General features: G+C 41.1%; 2 protein-coding genes across 3 annotated transcripts; both read right to left on the minus strand.

The window, feature by feature from the left end:
- Window positions 1-3,950: 3,950 nt before the first annotated feature.
- faah (fatty acid amide hydrolase) lies at window positions 3,951-12,182 on the minus strand. Of its 2 annotated transcripts, XR_011521331.1 has the most exons (16): window positions 11,750-12,182; window positions 11,149-11,262; window positions 9,343-9,483; window positions 9,087-9,220; window positions 8,773-8,979; window positions 8,662-8,702; window positions 8,451-8,575; window positions 6,106-6,231; window positions 5,932-6,029; window positions 5,558-5,657; window positions 5,381-5,424; window positions 5,256-5,295; window positions 4,972-5,080; window positions 4,791-4,842; window positions 4,537-4,682; window positions 4,072-4,300 (listed from the first exon to the last, which is right to left on the minus strand). XR_011521331.1 is itself a non-coding variant. In XM_015971461.3 (15 exons), exons 1-15 carry the CDS (start codon window positions 11,954-11,956, stop codon window positions 4,178-4,180), a joined length of 1,755 nt encoding a protein of 584 aa, XP_015826947.3. In that variant the 5' UTR covers window positions 11,957-12,182; the 3' UTR covers window positions 3,951-4,177. The 2 variants fall into 2 exon arrangements, 1 of the variants encoding a protein (XP_015826947.3); XM_015971461.3 differs by lacking the exon at window positions 4,791-4,842 and having other exon boundaries at window positions 3,951-4,300.
- Window positions 12,183-13,490: 1,308 nt separating this feature from the next.
- On the minus strand, window positions 13,491-14,984 carry uqcrh (ubiquinol-cytochrome c reductase hinge protein). Its single transcript, XM_015971462.3, has 4 exons — window positions 14,823-14,984; window positions 14,531-14,563; window positions 13,980-14,141; window positions 13,491-13,688 (listed from the first exon to the last, which is right to left on the minus strand). Exons 1-4 carry the CDS (start codon window positions 14,865-14,867, stop codon window positions 13,656-13,658), a joined length of 273 nt encoding a protein of 90 aa, XP_015826948.1. The 5' UTR covers window positions 14,868-14,984; the 3' UTR covers window positions 13,491-13,655.
- Between the last annotated feature and the right edge of the window lie 1,786 nt (window positions 14,985-16,770).

Here is a 16,770-nt window from a genome sequence, read left to right on the forward strand (position 1 = left end):
GTTATAGAGAGAATTTGTATTGGCTAATGTTAATGTTGTTAACAATTACATTTTACTATCTAGTTATTAAACAATATTATAAGAACAGAAAAAAAGAATGCTTACAAACTGTAGTACTCAGATCCTCCACTAGATGACAGAAGCCATAATTAGGATTTGATCCAGCAGATTACTAAAGGAATTATTAAGTACTAACCATGTTTAGGAGGTAGAGGTCTTGAAAACTGAGCAATAGGCATCTGATATAATTTTGTGCTATTTAACCTGCACTATTCAGGTTAATTAAAGATGCAATAAGTAATATTGAAGTAAGAATGACATCCTTTGGTCAAATGTGAGTACTGCAATCCATTTTTATGAACAAAAATGCATTTAATTAGCAACGTTCCGTGGGATTCATTGCTGTTGCCAGTTACGGATCAGTGCCAGAAGATTCTGGATGACAAGCAAAGACAAGTCATATACCGTACGTTGATAAATAGATAGTAAAGGCTCAGAGTTCACCTGATAACAATACATTAGGGAAAAACAAGTGACCTAACTGACCCATCACGTTATTTAACACCGCTCCACAGGGGGAGCGTGATAAGTGTGCAGAGCGGGAGTCCGTGGTGAAACAATGGGCAAGTAATGGAGGCTATCACAGGGAGCAATAAACCCATCTGTGACGCAGATAGGGCATGCAACTCTAATTAGTGTGTTAGCATGAAACACAAGCACTCGCAGTTTTTGAGCGAACTGACGTACCTTCACACAGTGCAGAGGAAATCAGCTTGTTAAAGCCTAATTTATACTTCTGCAACGCCATTATGCATCGGCGCAAGAGCTCTCTGACTAGCTCGCAGAGGAAACCCTCCAGTCTGCTGCAGTTTCTCTGTTCATCTGATTGAGCGCTGAGTCTGCTGTTCTTGTGTTTGTGTGCATGTGCGCTTGTTAACTGCTCTAACTGCCCCGATGCCTCCTTTGGGCAAATTTTTCAAATAGGAAATGTGGGTGAATTAAGACTTGAAACAGGGGTTACCCACCCTTTAAAGCTTCTTTCCGGAGTATTTCTCTTATCCAATGGCACCATCTAGTGGCTGACAAGCATATCACACAAAAACTCTGTTGCTTTGTTTGTTTAAAGAGCAAGTCGCCCCAAATCAACTTTTTTTCCTGATCAACTGTATAAATACGTGTCTAATCGTGCTGCAGACACATGTAGTCAATAGTTTAGCAACTTAGTGCATTTTAGTAGAATTTTTAATTTTCTGCCTAAAACTGTCAGTGTTGTGCCGTTGTCAGGTAAAAACTCTGCACTGCATTTGAATTTAAATCTGCCATTGCTATTGGCTAAGAGCTACCCTAGAACGTTAGCTGAAACCATATGATGTCACAATGTCATTGTGGGCCTGTGTGTGTATTTGTTAGTGGCTCCACCCTCTCGGTATGCTAGGCAACAGCATTTATCGCATTTTCCAAACAGGAAGTGGGAGTTGAGTAAGAATCTGGTGGGGGTTGCCTTGCTCTTCAAGATGGCAACTTCACGTATCTGTTTATAAATGAGCTTCTGTAGCCGACAAACAGAGCTAAAACACGTTGTTTTGTGAGTATTGTTCTCATGTCATGTTGTGTTCTCATATTTTAGAGACGTACTTGTCCGTGAAAAGTTCATCAACTCTGCATCAGCCTTGGTATTCCTTAAATTTGAAGCAAGTAAGCGGTAGTCTAACGCTATGGTTTAAGCTTTTCCGGTCCAGTCTGAACATAATCAAGTGCTTGTAAGATTAGGACAGGTGAGGTAATGAAAAATAGGTGTGGATGACCACTGACTGGAGAGCTGAGAAACATTTAGACACAAGGGAAACTAAATCACAAGGAAAAGAATTCTAACCTAAAGGGACACAAACCAAACCAAAAAGAGGCAAACCTATGAAATTACCTTTTTTTTTAATGTATAACACCTTCCTGGTTCTACAACCCCCCCCCCCCCCCCCCCAAGGCACATCGCAACACAACCAGTCATTCGCCCACCCACACACATGCTGGTGGTGATGAGCTACATTGTAGCCACAGCTGCCGTGAGGAGAGGGCGAGGCTGCTGTACGTCAGTCTCTCTGACCACCACCACAGGGAAAAGGGGTTAAGTGTCTTGTCCAGTCTTGCCCTGGTGGGAGACCTGCTCTACCTCCTGAGCTACTGATGTCCCACACAGCAGTAGCTCAGGTGCTGATGACAAAGGCCTGACCTTAAGTGTCTTGCCCAAGGACACGACTGCAACAGACTGAGTGGGAGTTGATCCCACAACCCTCCAGTTATGAGATGGACACTTGCCTCCTCAGCCACCATTGTCCCAAGTAAACCAAACTAAAAAAGAAAGAATCCACATAAAAATAAAAACAACTACGTAGAATTTAACGTTTCACGGATAAGAGCAGCATGCTTGTTTCAAATTTGCAGCCAGAAGGTTCTGGGCTTGAATGGGACAAAAATATTGCAGTAAACTTCTACAACTTTAACAAGTTTTACTTCCAAGTTAGTTTTAAGGGGTTACTTTTGAATAAAAACTAAAATTAATGTCATTTTCATGCAACTTCTTTGCTTAAAAATACCTTTCTTTCAAATTCCATCATACACAGCAAATGATGCACTGTAAATTTTTATTTTATAAGTGGTTAATTTTGTTTAATAAAACAAAAATTTCCTTTTAACAAAACCTAATTAGATACTTTGGCCCAAACATATTTTTGCCTCAAATTTTTTAAAGAATTTCACGGCATAAATAAAAATGAATCATTTAATAAAATGCAGAATTATCAAACCGCTGACATAAATAGTGGGACACTCTGAGATGATGCATGTGTGTGAGCGTGCCATTAATTCTGTCTCAGATCCTGAGGGATTTATGAACAATGTCAAGTTCCCTCTGCAGACCTGAGTCTCTTCACTGCCTCTTAAAGCTTAACGCACCCTGACTGAGAGGCACAGCGAGAGCCACACTCTCTCTCTACGTGCTGCAGATAATGCTAAGAACAACCTCTCAATTCCAGCTCTCCTCCTCACCCAACGTGCCCTCCGTCCTCCGCTGCACCGCACGCGGCCAATTCCATCCAAAATGCAGGAGTGGGTAATGGGACAGCGCCGACATCGTCTCTAATGGTTTCCCATTACAGGAGAGGTTCCAAGCGTATGCAAATTTATGTAAACCCAACAGAAACACATATTTACAATAACACAGGGTAATCACAATATGACGACATGGTGCGCTGGTCTTGTAGATGGAAGCGCCATGCCTCACTAGTCTCCTTTATCTCTTTTCTGTTCTTCTGCAGAAAAAATGATTCTGGGTAAAGAATAAAAAGGATCTGCAGACCCAAAACAAGAGGTTTTCTGCCCTCACAGCTCAAGTTAAACGTTAAAAAAGAAAATCTACACGTGGAATTATTTCAGTTAATTCAAATGTTTTACTTGAATGTCAGTTCTGATGATTTCTTACCTTCAGAGAAGTTCAAAAGAACAAAATACTGCAAAAGCAGAAAAAAAAACATAAATATGGAGGAACGACACCAGCTGTTGCTCGGTTACTTTTTGTTTTATTCTGCTTTGTTGTGGGTTTATGCATTTAATTAAGGTCAAAAACAAAGAGATAATGTTAGAGTTCACATACTATTAATCCTTATTTTGAAACATTCAGGTTGTGATTTTAGTTCTAGTTGCCATAAATGTAATATAATCATAACACAACTGCTGGTGTAACAAAGAAACATGTCAAACATTAAAAAGTGCAAATCATACATCAGTTTCCCCTGATGTTCACTAGCAGGCTCTTATTTATATTTTTTGGTTTTTTTAACCTTTATTTTTTAACAGAAAATTTCTGAGATGTTCTCGGTTACTAAACCGACCTGGCCAGATGTCTCGGAGAGCTAAATCTTGTGACTTTGATAAGTCAAAACAAAAAGCTAAAACTCCTTAAAGCATTAGACATTAGTAAAAAAATCCAGCTTCATTAAATCAACCATTATTAGTAATAACTAAGTTCCTATTGGTTCCAAAGTGATTCATACATTTCAGTGCTTATTATTGTCTTAACCAGGCGTTTTTAAGCCAACACTCCTGGACAAAATGTGCAGCGTTTCACCCAGAAGGCACTTTAGCGAGGACACGCTGGTCCCAGCATGAGGAACGCTGTCGTTCTCTACTTCCTCTTCTGTTTGACGAGGTGTTCCACCTCCTTCATGAAGCGCAGACACACCTCATCCTGCCACGGCAGGGCCACACACTGCACGGCCACGGGCAGACCCTCGGCTCCAGTCACAGCCTGCACACACACACACACACACACACTACAGTCTCTGTCTCCGCCTGCTGACCAAAAGTGGAACTGCTGAAGTCCTGACGGCACAGGTGAGTGTGTCCTCAGGACTTCTGCTGCTCCATTAAGATAAAAGATAAAACACCGTCTAAAGCTGCTACTGCATCAGTCATTTAAATAAATTCAATTAAATCATTAGAAACAGTGTGCTTGTTGCCTCCTGCAAAACTCCTGATCTTCACCTTTTTGAGCAACTTATCCATTTTGTCCTGAAACACGCCCTTGTAGTGTTTAAGTTCTTCCTCATCATCTGCCGTCACCGTGGAAACAGGAACCACACCAGCAGGGAAATTGAGGAGGTTGTAAAGAGCTGTGTAACTGAGGATAGCTGAAGGGAGAGAAATATTTATTTTAATAAACTGAGCTTTGTAATTAATGATAAAGGTGTCCACATGAACACAAAGACAGCCCTTTGCTTCATTATTAATCAACATACCTGAATTATTAGAGCAGCAATGCGATCTAATGATTTATTGTTCAGGAAATTCCTAAATTCAGACAAATTTGGTCTCAGATTTGGGGATTTTATGAGAGTGCAAATGAATAAAGCATGAAAAATAATAAATGCAATTGTCTGCAAGTTGAGGAGACGGACTGTGGTGCCTGACGTGTCTTACTTGAAATTTGGCCACAGTAAGAAAAGTTGTAGGCTGGTCCGATCACAGGGCACAACACCACATCTATGTTGCAGCTCCTCCAGTGTGCTATCGTCTCAGAAATGTAGTCCTAACACACACACACACACACACACACACACACACACACACACACACACACACACACACACACACACACACACACACACACACACACACACACACACACACACACACACACACACACACACACACAATTTAATGTCATATATATGCACGCATCAGAAGCTTACAGCATACAGCACCTCTACAGCAGCATGCTGCTTCCACAGATCTGGGATGGATCTAAAAACCAAACAAGCCACAGCAGGAATCAGTGACCTGTAGTCCTGCAGTTATGATGAGAGAGAATACAGCAAATGTTTCTCACTTCAGTCCACTGACAGCATCCATGATGAAAGGGAATCGAGGAGACTGCAAAAAAATATAAATAAATAAATAAATAAAAAGAATGGAAGAAAACATAATCACAACACTTTCAAACTGGGTACTAGAGAATCCTCGTATTCTGATCCGTTGTTATTCATGTCAGAGGGAGAGGACTCACAAAGGGCTTGAGAAGAAACCCGATGATTCTCTTCAACCACTTTGGTAATGAGTACAAATTAATCTGAACCCGAAGACAAGGGTCGATGGGTCCGCCCTTCCTGAAACACAATCAGAACGGTTCCTTCTCACAGGTATACATCTGTACGCTGATGTACATAAAATTAACATCAACCCTTAAACTTATAAACCTTTAACCGTCCAAAGATTTCCTGGAACGTAGCCATACACACTTCTGCTGAGAACTTCTGCCATATTATCAGCTAACGATTAACCTTACAGTCTTCCTTGGCAACATCCTACAAATCCAACACGGCCAACCCAGTACACATGTTCAAACAACAGAACAAACTGAGATACATTGGGACAACTTACAATTTTTGGACCATGCTGGTGGCGCCGTCTGCAAAAATACCCTTGAAAACGAGTTCAGTCATGATCTTGCTTACCCTCAGAGGTTGGTAAGGCACCAGCTGAAAGCACAGAGGGTCATGAACCCAGAACCACATGTCGTTTACACATCTGAGAGTGTGTGTGAGGTGGCCGTACAGTGTGTCCTGCTTGTTCCAACAGAGCTTTGACCTCTCTGATACCGCGGGCCATGCTCGGCGTGGGCTGTGAGTATCCATCACTCTCCAGGTAACCGATCCTCAGAGGTTTCGAGCTCTCGTAGAGCTACAGGAAAAAGTCAAATTAAATTCAGAGAAAGCATGTGTTTACGATGATTAGATATAATAATATATAACATCTTTTCCCATACGTTTTATAGAATTCTTTTGGTTTTACGTATTTTATAAAGTCTTGTTTTGCTGTGATTAAATGAGACTAAGAGAACTACACTGCACTGCTAAAAAAAGTCTCCTCTTGGATTTAACTAAGATACCAGGTAGGAGCCTCCTATTGGATAACTACTGTATGGGTGATAATCTTTCAGCTGGCAGCAAGTTATTTAACCCCAACTGGTGCAATGAGTTGCTTCTCATTTCTTAAACAACCATGTGGAAAGACACATCTGGTGGTCGTGGAGAAGATGTAAAGTTTGTTAGGGAAGGGTCAGATCATTGGTATGCATCAAGCAGAGAAAACATCTAAGGAGATTTTAGAAACGACTAAAACTGGTTTAAGAACTGTCCAACACATTATTAAAAACTGGTCTGATGCATCCAGATGGACCCTGTTCCAGAGTGATGGTGCATCAGGGTAAGAAGAGAGGCATGCCTAGTGCCTACTGTACAAGCCTGTGGGGGCAGTGTTATGATCTGGGGTTGCTGCAGTTGGTCAGGTCTAGGTTCAGCAACAGGATTTGCTCCAAGAATGAGGTCAGCCGACTACCTGAATATACTGAATGACCAGGTTATTCCATCTTCCCTGATGCCACGGGCATATTCCAAGATGACAATGGCAGGATCCATCAGGCTCAGATAGTGAAAGAGTGTTTCAGGGAGCATGAGACATCATTTTCACACATGGATTGGCCACCACAGAGTCCAGACCTTAACCCTATTGAGAAGGCTTTGTGCAGCAGTCAGACTCTACCATCATCAATGCAAGATCTTGGTGAAACATTAATGCTACGCTGGATGGAAATAAATCTCACAGAAGCTTATCGAAACAACTCCACAGCAAATCTGTGATGTAATCAAAGCTAAAGGCAACCCAAAGAAATATTAGAGCGTGTGGCATTATTGTTTGGGGGGTAACAACTTTTGTTTGGCCGGGTGGTGTCTCTAACTAGCAAGATTAGCACCTACAGCGTCTAATCCAAAAGAATTTATGTTTAATCATTCTGAGAAATCAGATACCTAATAAAAAGTACTGGTTGGTTAAAGATTCTCTCATGTGGGTAAACACAGCAGCACTTTTTAACCAATCTTGGCTGTGTTTTTAAAAGTGCTATATAAATAAAGGTGGTATGGTATGGTATCAATAAACCTGTGGCTCGTTTCTCTTCTCTCACGGCAAACATATTAAAATGTTCTGTACGTACCAAGTGGCGTTCAGAATTCACAAACAACCTCTATAATCCATCATTTGGAAGAAAAATGTTGAAAATACAGCTCAGTGACCTGAAATGACTTCTAGGATGACCTGTTTTTGGCACTCGAGGAGACTCGTGTTTTGCCAGGTTAATCATTTTAGTTTGTGCCATTTGATCGCCGAGTGTGACACGCTTTAACCTCCTGAGACTCACTTTTTTATTTGGTGTGATTCAGTTTTGAAAACATGCTATTAGTTCAAAAGTCAATGAAACAATGTTGGCAAATGTCCTAAAATAAATGACTAATATTTATTGTTGTGGATAGGTGTTGCCTTGGGTCACGTGGTGTCGGTAATAGTAATAGTGATTGCTATCACCTGTGCAGGTGATGGAATGGGAGTGAGTGGGTGATGGGGGAAGTCGACTTTTTTGCTGACCGCTCAAGCTTAGAATGTTTCTTTTATTTATCACTGTTTTCAACGGATTTTAAGGCTTTGATGACAAATAAAGGAGTTTTTTAACCTGGAACTTTGACTTTGGAGTGGAACAGCGGGCGCGTTAACATTATTCCCCTATTCAGCTGCTCGGCGACTCAAAGGCTTGACAGTCGCCAATATTTATAAAACACAGTTCTGACTGGAAGAGGCTAAAATGCTATAGTGCAGGAAGTCAATGCCTTCTTACGAGGTTGCAGGTTCAATTTTTAAAAAAAGCTTGAAACATGTTAAAATTTGAATAATAATAAAAAATATATTTTATCTGACTTTTTCCAACTGTGGAAATAAACATAAAAAGGTGTTTGCAGCAGACTGACTCCTTACTCATAAAACAGTAAAATGTTCTTTTTATAATTTAAAAAATAGCATGAATGAAAAAACTTGGAACGTTTTAATGTTACACCGAGTAGAGGACACACCTGGACATTAAAAGGAACCGGTGGCACAGTGGGGTCCAAGGAGAACATGTGATCACAGAGAAGAGCCTGCATACACAGAACCAGACTGTCCACGTCCTTGGCCATGGGTCCAGTGGCTGAAAGCACTAATTAAGCAAAAGAAAACATGAAGTGTGTAATATGTAAATTAGCATTATTGCACAGGTCGATGTAAACTCTTATGTCTCCTTACCAGACTTTTGACCTCTGTAAATGGGTAGTAGCCCCAGTGAACTGAGCGTGATACAAAGGAAAGGTTAACCCAAGTCGCTGCAATAAAGACCCGTAAAACTGTCTGAAGCACCTGAGTCGACCCGCCGTCGGCTTGAAGCCACAGATCCCACAGAACGAGGCGGGAATACGGATACTCCCCCCGATGTCGCTGCCTATGCCAAGTATGGAGCCCCCTCCCCCAATGAGAGCCCCCTCTCCACCGGATGAGCCTCCCGAGGTCTTCTGGGGATTACAGGGATTAAGGGTCTGCCCGTAGATGGGGTTACTGCAGTCATAACTGAGGATGAGGCAAGAAGAGACAAACACAGGTGATTAGTGAGTAAACAGGGTTAAAATGTCTTTTCTGCAGGGTTTAGGTTAACAAATGCTACAGCTGATTATTACCTCAACAGCGCCTGAGGCAGGTTGGTCTTCACAAAGGGAATAGCTCCTTGTTTCTTCAGAACTTTAACGATCACGCTGTCGCCCTGGGCGGGCTGCTCCAGATTAATGACCACACCGCAAGTGCAGTCATGGTCCTTTAGATTAATGTTCAAATGTTTACAAGAGAAAACAAGAGCATTAGATAATACCTACAGAGCTGACCTTTACAGAGAAAGAGCGTTTGTCTGCAGAGTCTCATTTAAATATCTACAAATACCTTATAAGCAATGTTGTCCTTGATGCTGATGGGAACGCCATACAGCAGGCCCTTCTTCTTGGAGCCAATGGTCTTCAGCTGATCCAAACTCTCAAGCAGAATCTCTGTGCAGCAGTTCAGCTTTTTGTGCACATTTAAAGTCTGTTTGAAAGGAAAATAGGGAAGCGACGGGCTAAGATTTGGAACGTCCATAAAGGGTCAATTTTCAGTCAAGGGTCAATATTGACCTACATCATCTACAGGAACAAGTCCACTATCTAGGGGGATTTTCTATTCCGTCTTCTACAGCCCAGAGACTCCGTTTTAGTAATCCCACTGTGATCTCCAGTACTGGGGTTTATGGTTACATGTTTAGTGACCCAGTTGTGCTAAGGTTAATGAGTGCCACCCGTTTGTGAATCTCCAATCCTCAGTTTAGTTTGTCTTTGTGTTTTGCCTGTGAGGAGTTTAGTTGGGGAGATTTCTAGCTTTCTAGTTGATAATTGTGGGTCTTTTGGTTTTGGTGATTGTTTAGGTTTATTCTTTTAGTAACAAATTTGTGGTTGGTTTAGTTTAGAATAGGTGTGCTTCCCTTTTGGTCTCCTCTCTCTGGTTAAACCAGAGAGTCACTTGAAGTTGGTTATCATTTTGCCTTCTCCCTGTTTTAGCTGAGGGAATTTATTTAGTTTAATTATTATAATATCCTTTATCCAACCATTTGTTAATAAACCTTTTTGAACCGCCATTTGTTAACCTCCTTCCATTCAATCACCACCATCATAACCAGACACCATCCCTCTGTATTAATTCCCCTTTGTTTTACATTAGTTTATTTTTCTCTGTGTTCTCCCCTCGCCACTCCTAGACGCCAGCGGGGACGTAACATATGGTTGAATGAACCAGATGTTATATGAATAATAATAATAATGTTTTAATTAATCTGTGCCAAGTGGTTTCTGAGGAATGTTTGGTAAAGCTACAACATGTCATTCTGATTCGCCAGGGTCATAACGTGGTGGATTAATAAAACTAGGATGACTTCCTGAGTTATTCAGTTTCCAACTGACACCTCGATTCGCCCAAATCGGGAAAAAAGCCTTTTTGAAACAACCTCCTTTGACCTTAAGTCAAAACCTTGCCACGACGCTGCAAGTGATTACAGAAACAACAGCTCTTTTCAGAGCTGCTTCACACCTAATCTGCAGACCCCGAGTTGCATCTCCTGGCTGGCTCACAAATTATGTAGTGTTAGGCTGTTTAGCATAACTACTGCATATTTAATTATGAATGATAAGAATAAATATGAAATATTTATATGGAATATCTATATTAGAAGAAGAAAATATTTTCTATAGCGCCTCTCAAGATTAAAAAATCACAAGGCACTTCACAAAAACAAAAAAAGTAAAAAAGAATTTAGAAAATGATTACAAATATATTTAAAATGAGCAAAAAATAGACAATTGTGATCAAAAAATGTAAAGAGAGAGAGAGTGAATAGGAAAGAGGGGAATCAGTGGATCCTGAGGAAGGCGGAATAGGTGGGGAGAGCAGAACAAGGAGAGGGTGATGAATGTCATATTAGTAGTTACGCTAAACAGCCTAACACTACAGATTCATACACAACATTTTGGGAAGTGTGGAACAACTTTTACCAAATACATAGGCAAAGAAACATAAAAACAGCTTTGATCCACTCTTATGAGAACCTTGGGAGTGCAATAAGAAAATAACAGAAAAACACTGATTATTATTCCTCAAAGCCTGATCTTTGTGGTGGTTTGTTAACAGAGGGCTGTGTGCTGAGAAGCGGTCTGTCTACTGGACCTTCTCCATGTAGGAGTAGAACACCTCCTCAGGGCTCAGCGAGTCCTCCTGCAGCCGCTTCGTCAGCTCAGACAGAGACAAGGACAGGATGAGAGCAGAGTCGGTGGATGGATGCTGGAAGATCAGCCACACACAAAGAAAATGCAATTAACAAATGAGTGTTGTGCAACAATTGGATCTTTTGCACACATATTCACTTTAGATTTTTTACATCATATATCTCAATGAAAGGAGTTTTTTTTTGCGTAAAGCTTGGCTATGATAAACTACAGAAAACAGTAACTTGACAGGAGGATGCTCCACCTGTCCCATAGTATTTCTCCCTAAAACGTGCATATTTCGACTGTTCTGTAATGCTAGAAATCTTGATATATTAAGGACACTTGTGCATCACTGCAGGTAAATACCGGGCTTTTAGGTGAACAACAGCCTGAAACGAAAATATTCTAAACACAAATCTGAAGTTTGATGGAAAGGTGAAAGTTGTTTTCTTTTCCTGTGCAAGGTTGTGTTTGAGTCTGTTGCATAATGATTCCAAAGCTCGGAAATGCAAACGAACGTAACAACGTATGATGCTTTTGAACGAATGAAGGGCTCCTACCGACTGCCTGTAGCGGAGCACCGCCTGCTCTGCCCGGTGCAGGCTCTCCGTCCTCCGGGTCCTGGCTCTCTGGATCTTCTCCTTCGCCGCTCGGCGGGAGCTCACCGACCGAACCAGAACCAGCAGAGCTCCCAGTCCGCAGGCGGCGGTCGTCAGCAGACTCACTGTCCGCTTGTCCACGCTCACAGTCTGCAGAAACTCTTCCATCGTGTTCTTGAGTTGTTTTTAGCTCCCAAGGAAGGTCGGCTAAAGCTAGCGCGGAGAGTTGAATGAACACCTGGGGGTGTGTAGTCAAGGCTTTAAGCTGTGGGCGCGGTTAGTTTGTTATGAGAATACGTGACGTCATCTTTCCGCGCTGCTTCTAGGTTTAGACCATCGACATCATACATGTCTGTGTTAGAGGGGTTAGACCTAATATTAATGTCGATGGGTTAGACTGTTGGTTTATTTTCTCCAAGTGAAGCTAATGCTTCTGGCCTTTACTAGTACACTAGTGCTAAAGCAAGTCGTGTACGGTAGGTGGCGCCAGAGAGCTGTACGCAGCTTTAGCCTGACCAATAAAAATACAACTGCTGGATTTGGACTTTAGTCGAATACGTGTTTGGATTATTCCAAGTATCACTTATAATATCACCATTTTCACAGTCATGATTTACTATCATTACACAATATTAAGTGAAAAGAGGGCATTGTTTAAAGCTGCCCCAACTGAACACACAACCTCTTAAACCTTCAATCAGAAACTAAAGCTACACATAAATTGGGGGGGGAGCGTTTCCTGGTCTGACGAGTCTCGATTTCAGCGGAAACATTCAGATGATCTGGTCAGGGTTTGATTTCAAAATCATGGATTCATCCTGCCTTGGATAAAGTGCTTCAGGCAGCTGCCGGTGGTGTTCTGTTGTCCCACTTTGAGCCTCAACGAAGTCTGGTTTGAACCCCACAGCCTACTGTTACTGACCGTCCCCATCCATTTATGACCACACGACCATTCTTCTGATGATGCACCATGTCACAAAGCTCAGATCATCTCTAACTGGTTTCTTAAACGTGACGAGATTACTGGACTCCCAACAGCCTCCAGTCACCTGATCTCAAACCAGAACCGTTGGGATGAGTATCACACCATGCACAGCTGACAAATCTACAAGAATTGGGATGTTATGTCGATATGAACCCAAACCACTGAGTAATGTTTAACAATTTGTTGAATCTATGACAGGAAGAATCAATGCATTTATGAATGTAAAATGGTAAAACCTGTTAGGAGTCCTCAAGAACTAGAACTTTACAGCACACGTTTTGACTAGCAAGAAAAGACTGAGGACAGATGTGTTAATGAGGGCTGAAATTCCACTCTGTCTGCAAATAGCAGTTTACCCTGTAAAACTAAAAAATTCTCCTGAATACCAGCATTTCCCTAACACTAGTCAAAATATCTCTTATGAAAATAGGCCAATCAGGTTTACAGACGTTTTAACAGGAATGTGAATAATTATCCCAAACAAAGGAATCAAACTTGATTTGAAGTCTGTTTGCTTTGCCATGTAGAGTAAGTGATAATATCTAAACGTTTGGCTGTAAGTACCCATGCTTGAATCTAATTTACAAAAAAATATGCATAACTTAGTACATCGTTTATTTCTATCTTTTGCTGATAGGAAACATGTTTGTAGATTGGACTCATAAGAATAGTTTACAAACTGCACAGAATTTATATAAAAAGAAAACTGAAATTAAGTACACATTTTCCAAGCCACTTTAATGAAATGTTGACTCAAGAGTCGCATGTTCAACTTCTTCACATGACAGAAGTACATATTTTTAGGTTATAACACATTGCAGATGCACTAAGCATGAATTTTAAACCAAGTTCCCCTGATAGCACAGCTGTTGAAGAGGGCCATCATTTGACAGAATGAAACAGTTTGTGAGCCACCTGAAGGAAGACAAGACAGAAAATTAACTTAAGTTAGGTAAACCAAAACTCTCTACAACAATCAGGTTAAAGTAATAAAAACAGACATGTGAAAAAGTTCTTTAGAGAAGATATTTGGTATTATTAAATATAACTCAAAGCTGTGACTTGTTATAGGCTTTTTTAACCCAATCACGGTATTCTATAACATGGGTAATTTGGGTTTGTGACACTCATGATCTTATGCATCTTTGCTTTTACGTGTCATAGTATTATTTTCCTCTTGCTGTAACCAGTATAAATAATACTCACACAGTGGTCGCGCGCATGCAAGAAGTCAAACAGCTCCTCAGTGCAATCCTCCTCTGTCGAAGACCGAGAGCCAACTCTGTTCTCACACGCCTCCAGACGCTCACGAGTGTGAACGCAGTGCTCAGCTGCCTCACACTTCTGTCTTATTGTTTCAAGAGGATCCTGTAATAAAAATAAGCAACAATAGCACAATCCAGGAAAGATCACAGTTAAATGCTGTGCTAATAGAATGTGAATTAAGATTGCAAAAAAAAAAAAAAAAAACTGAGATTGACATAATTATGATTTCCTGTACAGGAAACATTTTCAGTGAACAAGCTAACATATCAACTATGTGCTGAATCCGTAGCACACAAAATTAAATGTGGCAGTGTGGACGTCCTGTCACAGTGTCCCTATTGACCATGCGCTCTGGCTACTTGGCCAAGGAGATGTCCCTTTGGCTGACTGGTAAGCGCTCGTGACTCTCTCTCGGGAGTCTGGGGATCAAATCCCGTCCGGGCCCTCGTTTCTCCACCTTGCCACATAAATACTTGTGTTGAAGGACTTACCACCATTTCCTCTTCCTCCTCCTCTTCCTCCTCCTGAAACACGTCATAACCAAATCAATGACATTACATTTCTCCCAATCACCAGACAGTATTTAGCAATCTCTTTCGTATTTCTGAACCTTATCTTACCATTAGAAACGATCAAAGAAGGCTTAGCGTCACTCAATAAGGTGCTAACAACTGATAACGTTAGCTAATGCTAAATGCTGATGTAGCCTAGCTAGCTGTGGGTACTTAGCTTATTTACTAATCAACAAATTTAAGTCGTTCTAAGTCTGTAATAAATACTGACCTCTTCGGGCTCTCCGTTCGTAAGCATCTTATCTTCAATAACCATAATGTTGCTGTTTTTATTTGCTTTTTCTGTCAAAAATTCGAATCACAACTGGTAAAGGACACCGAGCAGGTCACAAGCAAAATCGGAAACACGTTGTTAGCCGGCGAAAACAAACTACGTAGTTTCCGGTTATTACACTTCAAAATAAAACGTCTCAGTACCGGAAGTGTCATAACCAAAAGACTTTTCTGTAACAGTTTTTGAGTTGCATCCTATATATGTATATCGATGGTTACATCATAGAAAATTGTTATATGGGATTAGATTCAAGCCAATAGGATCAAGAAAAACACGTTGAAGATCAAACAAATATTAAGACATTGAAGAGAAAAAAAATCATTTCAAAAGAAAAACTTCAGCTTGTTACAGCCCAGCTCCTGGGACTGCAACAAAAGGAGGAGGTCAGGACACAAGGTTCATGTTTAAGAGTATATTTTTTTATTAAAACCAAGCCTCTAAAAGGCCTCACCAAAAATGCCACACAGGCAAGAGCTACCAAAGGTGCTCCCTCTGATCAGCCTCAACTCCTGATTCTCCTGAGACCCTCCAACTTGCACTTGGCGGCCTTTTTTGGCTGCACAGGTGCAGCCACTCCTAAAATCCAGGCTGCACACAGCCACACCAATAACAAAGCAGAAGGGAATCAGCAGAAACATCTGAAGCAGCCAATCAGCTGGTTGCACTGGCACGGCAGTTTCCTAAGAGGATGGGTTCTTCGTTTTCTTCCAGTAGCAGGGGTTGTAACACAGCTTCTTAAAATGATCAAGAAAAACACTTTGACGATCAAACAACATTTAAGAAATTGACAGAACATATCGACTAAAGGAAAATTAAATTGTTTCAAAAGTAAAATTTACTATCTGAATCAACTTCTTCAAATGACTAATAAAGTATGTTTCCTTTTTCTGTTTGCCTCTATGTATTTTTGTTATCAATTTCCTTTGTTTCACTGTTGTTGCTCAGAGCTTTGCTCTCACTACCAGATTTGCACTTACACTTCCTGGCTTTCTCCTTTGCAATCCCTGAGATTTAGGTTGCAATTCTGACACAACCCTTTCGAGTGAGTGGTGAGAAGTCGTCTCCCATAGGACAGCCCCCCCCCTCTCCTTTTTCAATCAAACAAATAGTTTATATGATGCAACTCTGACTGAATAATTGTCTAAGTGAATATGTTTGAAAATAAAGTTCTTACTAGTGTACAGATCTGACATTACCAGTATGACAGGATGTCTGACTCAAACTTGTTTGACCCAGTTTCCGTAGCCAGAATGACGTTGAATTCTGAGATGCTGAACAGAACATATTGGTGATTAAAAGGAGTTTGATGGAATTTCTGTTTGCATTAAAATGTCAGGCCAACGAGCAAGGCACCACAGGGAGTTGAACCCCGTCTCATTATTGAGAGTACCATCACCGGTGCTTCAGCTTTTGGTTGTGACATAAAAACATGAAGCCGAATCTGCATCAAGCATGTTTGTGATTTAGGCTTAGTCCACACCATAGACTGTACATACGTAGCCGTTTTTTTTTTAAACGAATACCCACCCCTCCAAAAACTTGCATCCACACCACCTCGTTTAAAAAAAAAAACTCTGTCCACACGTACCCGGATAAATACGTTGTTAAGGACATGCCAGACCTGTAGGCGGCAGTACTTCCCTCTGTTCTTAACCTTGTCCTTCGTCTGTGCTCTTCCGCAAGGAGCAGTAATTCTGCTTGCAAACACATACAAGCAAAAAGCGCTTGGACAATCGGTAAAGCGAGCGCAGCTCTGAGGGCATCCATGCTGTTGGCTAGTGTAAACACAGGTCGCACACGTGATGTCAGCATTTTTTGTCACGGAAAGTGACGTTGCGGACCTTAATACTCCGGTTTTGTCTGTCCACACGCAGACACCCAAAAT

Source organism: Nothobranchius furzeri, chromosome 8, assembly GCF_043380555.1.
Source record: "Nothobranchius furzeri strain GRZ-AD chromosome 8, NfurGRZ-RIMD1, whole genome shotgun sequence".
Taxonomy (NCBI): Eukaryota; Metazoa; Chordata; class Actinopteri; order Cyprinodontiformes; family Nothobranchiidae; genus Nothobranchius; species Nothobranchius furzeri.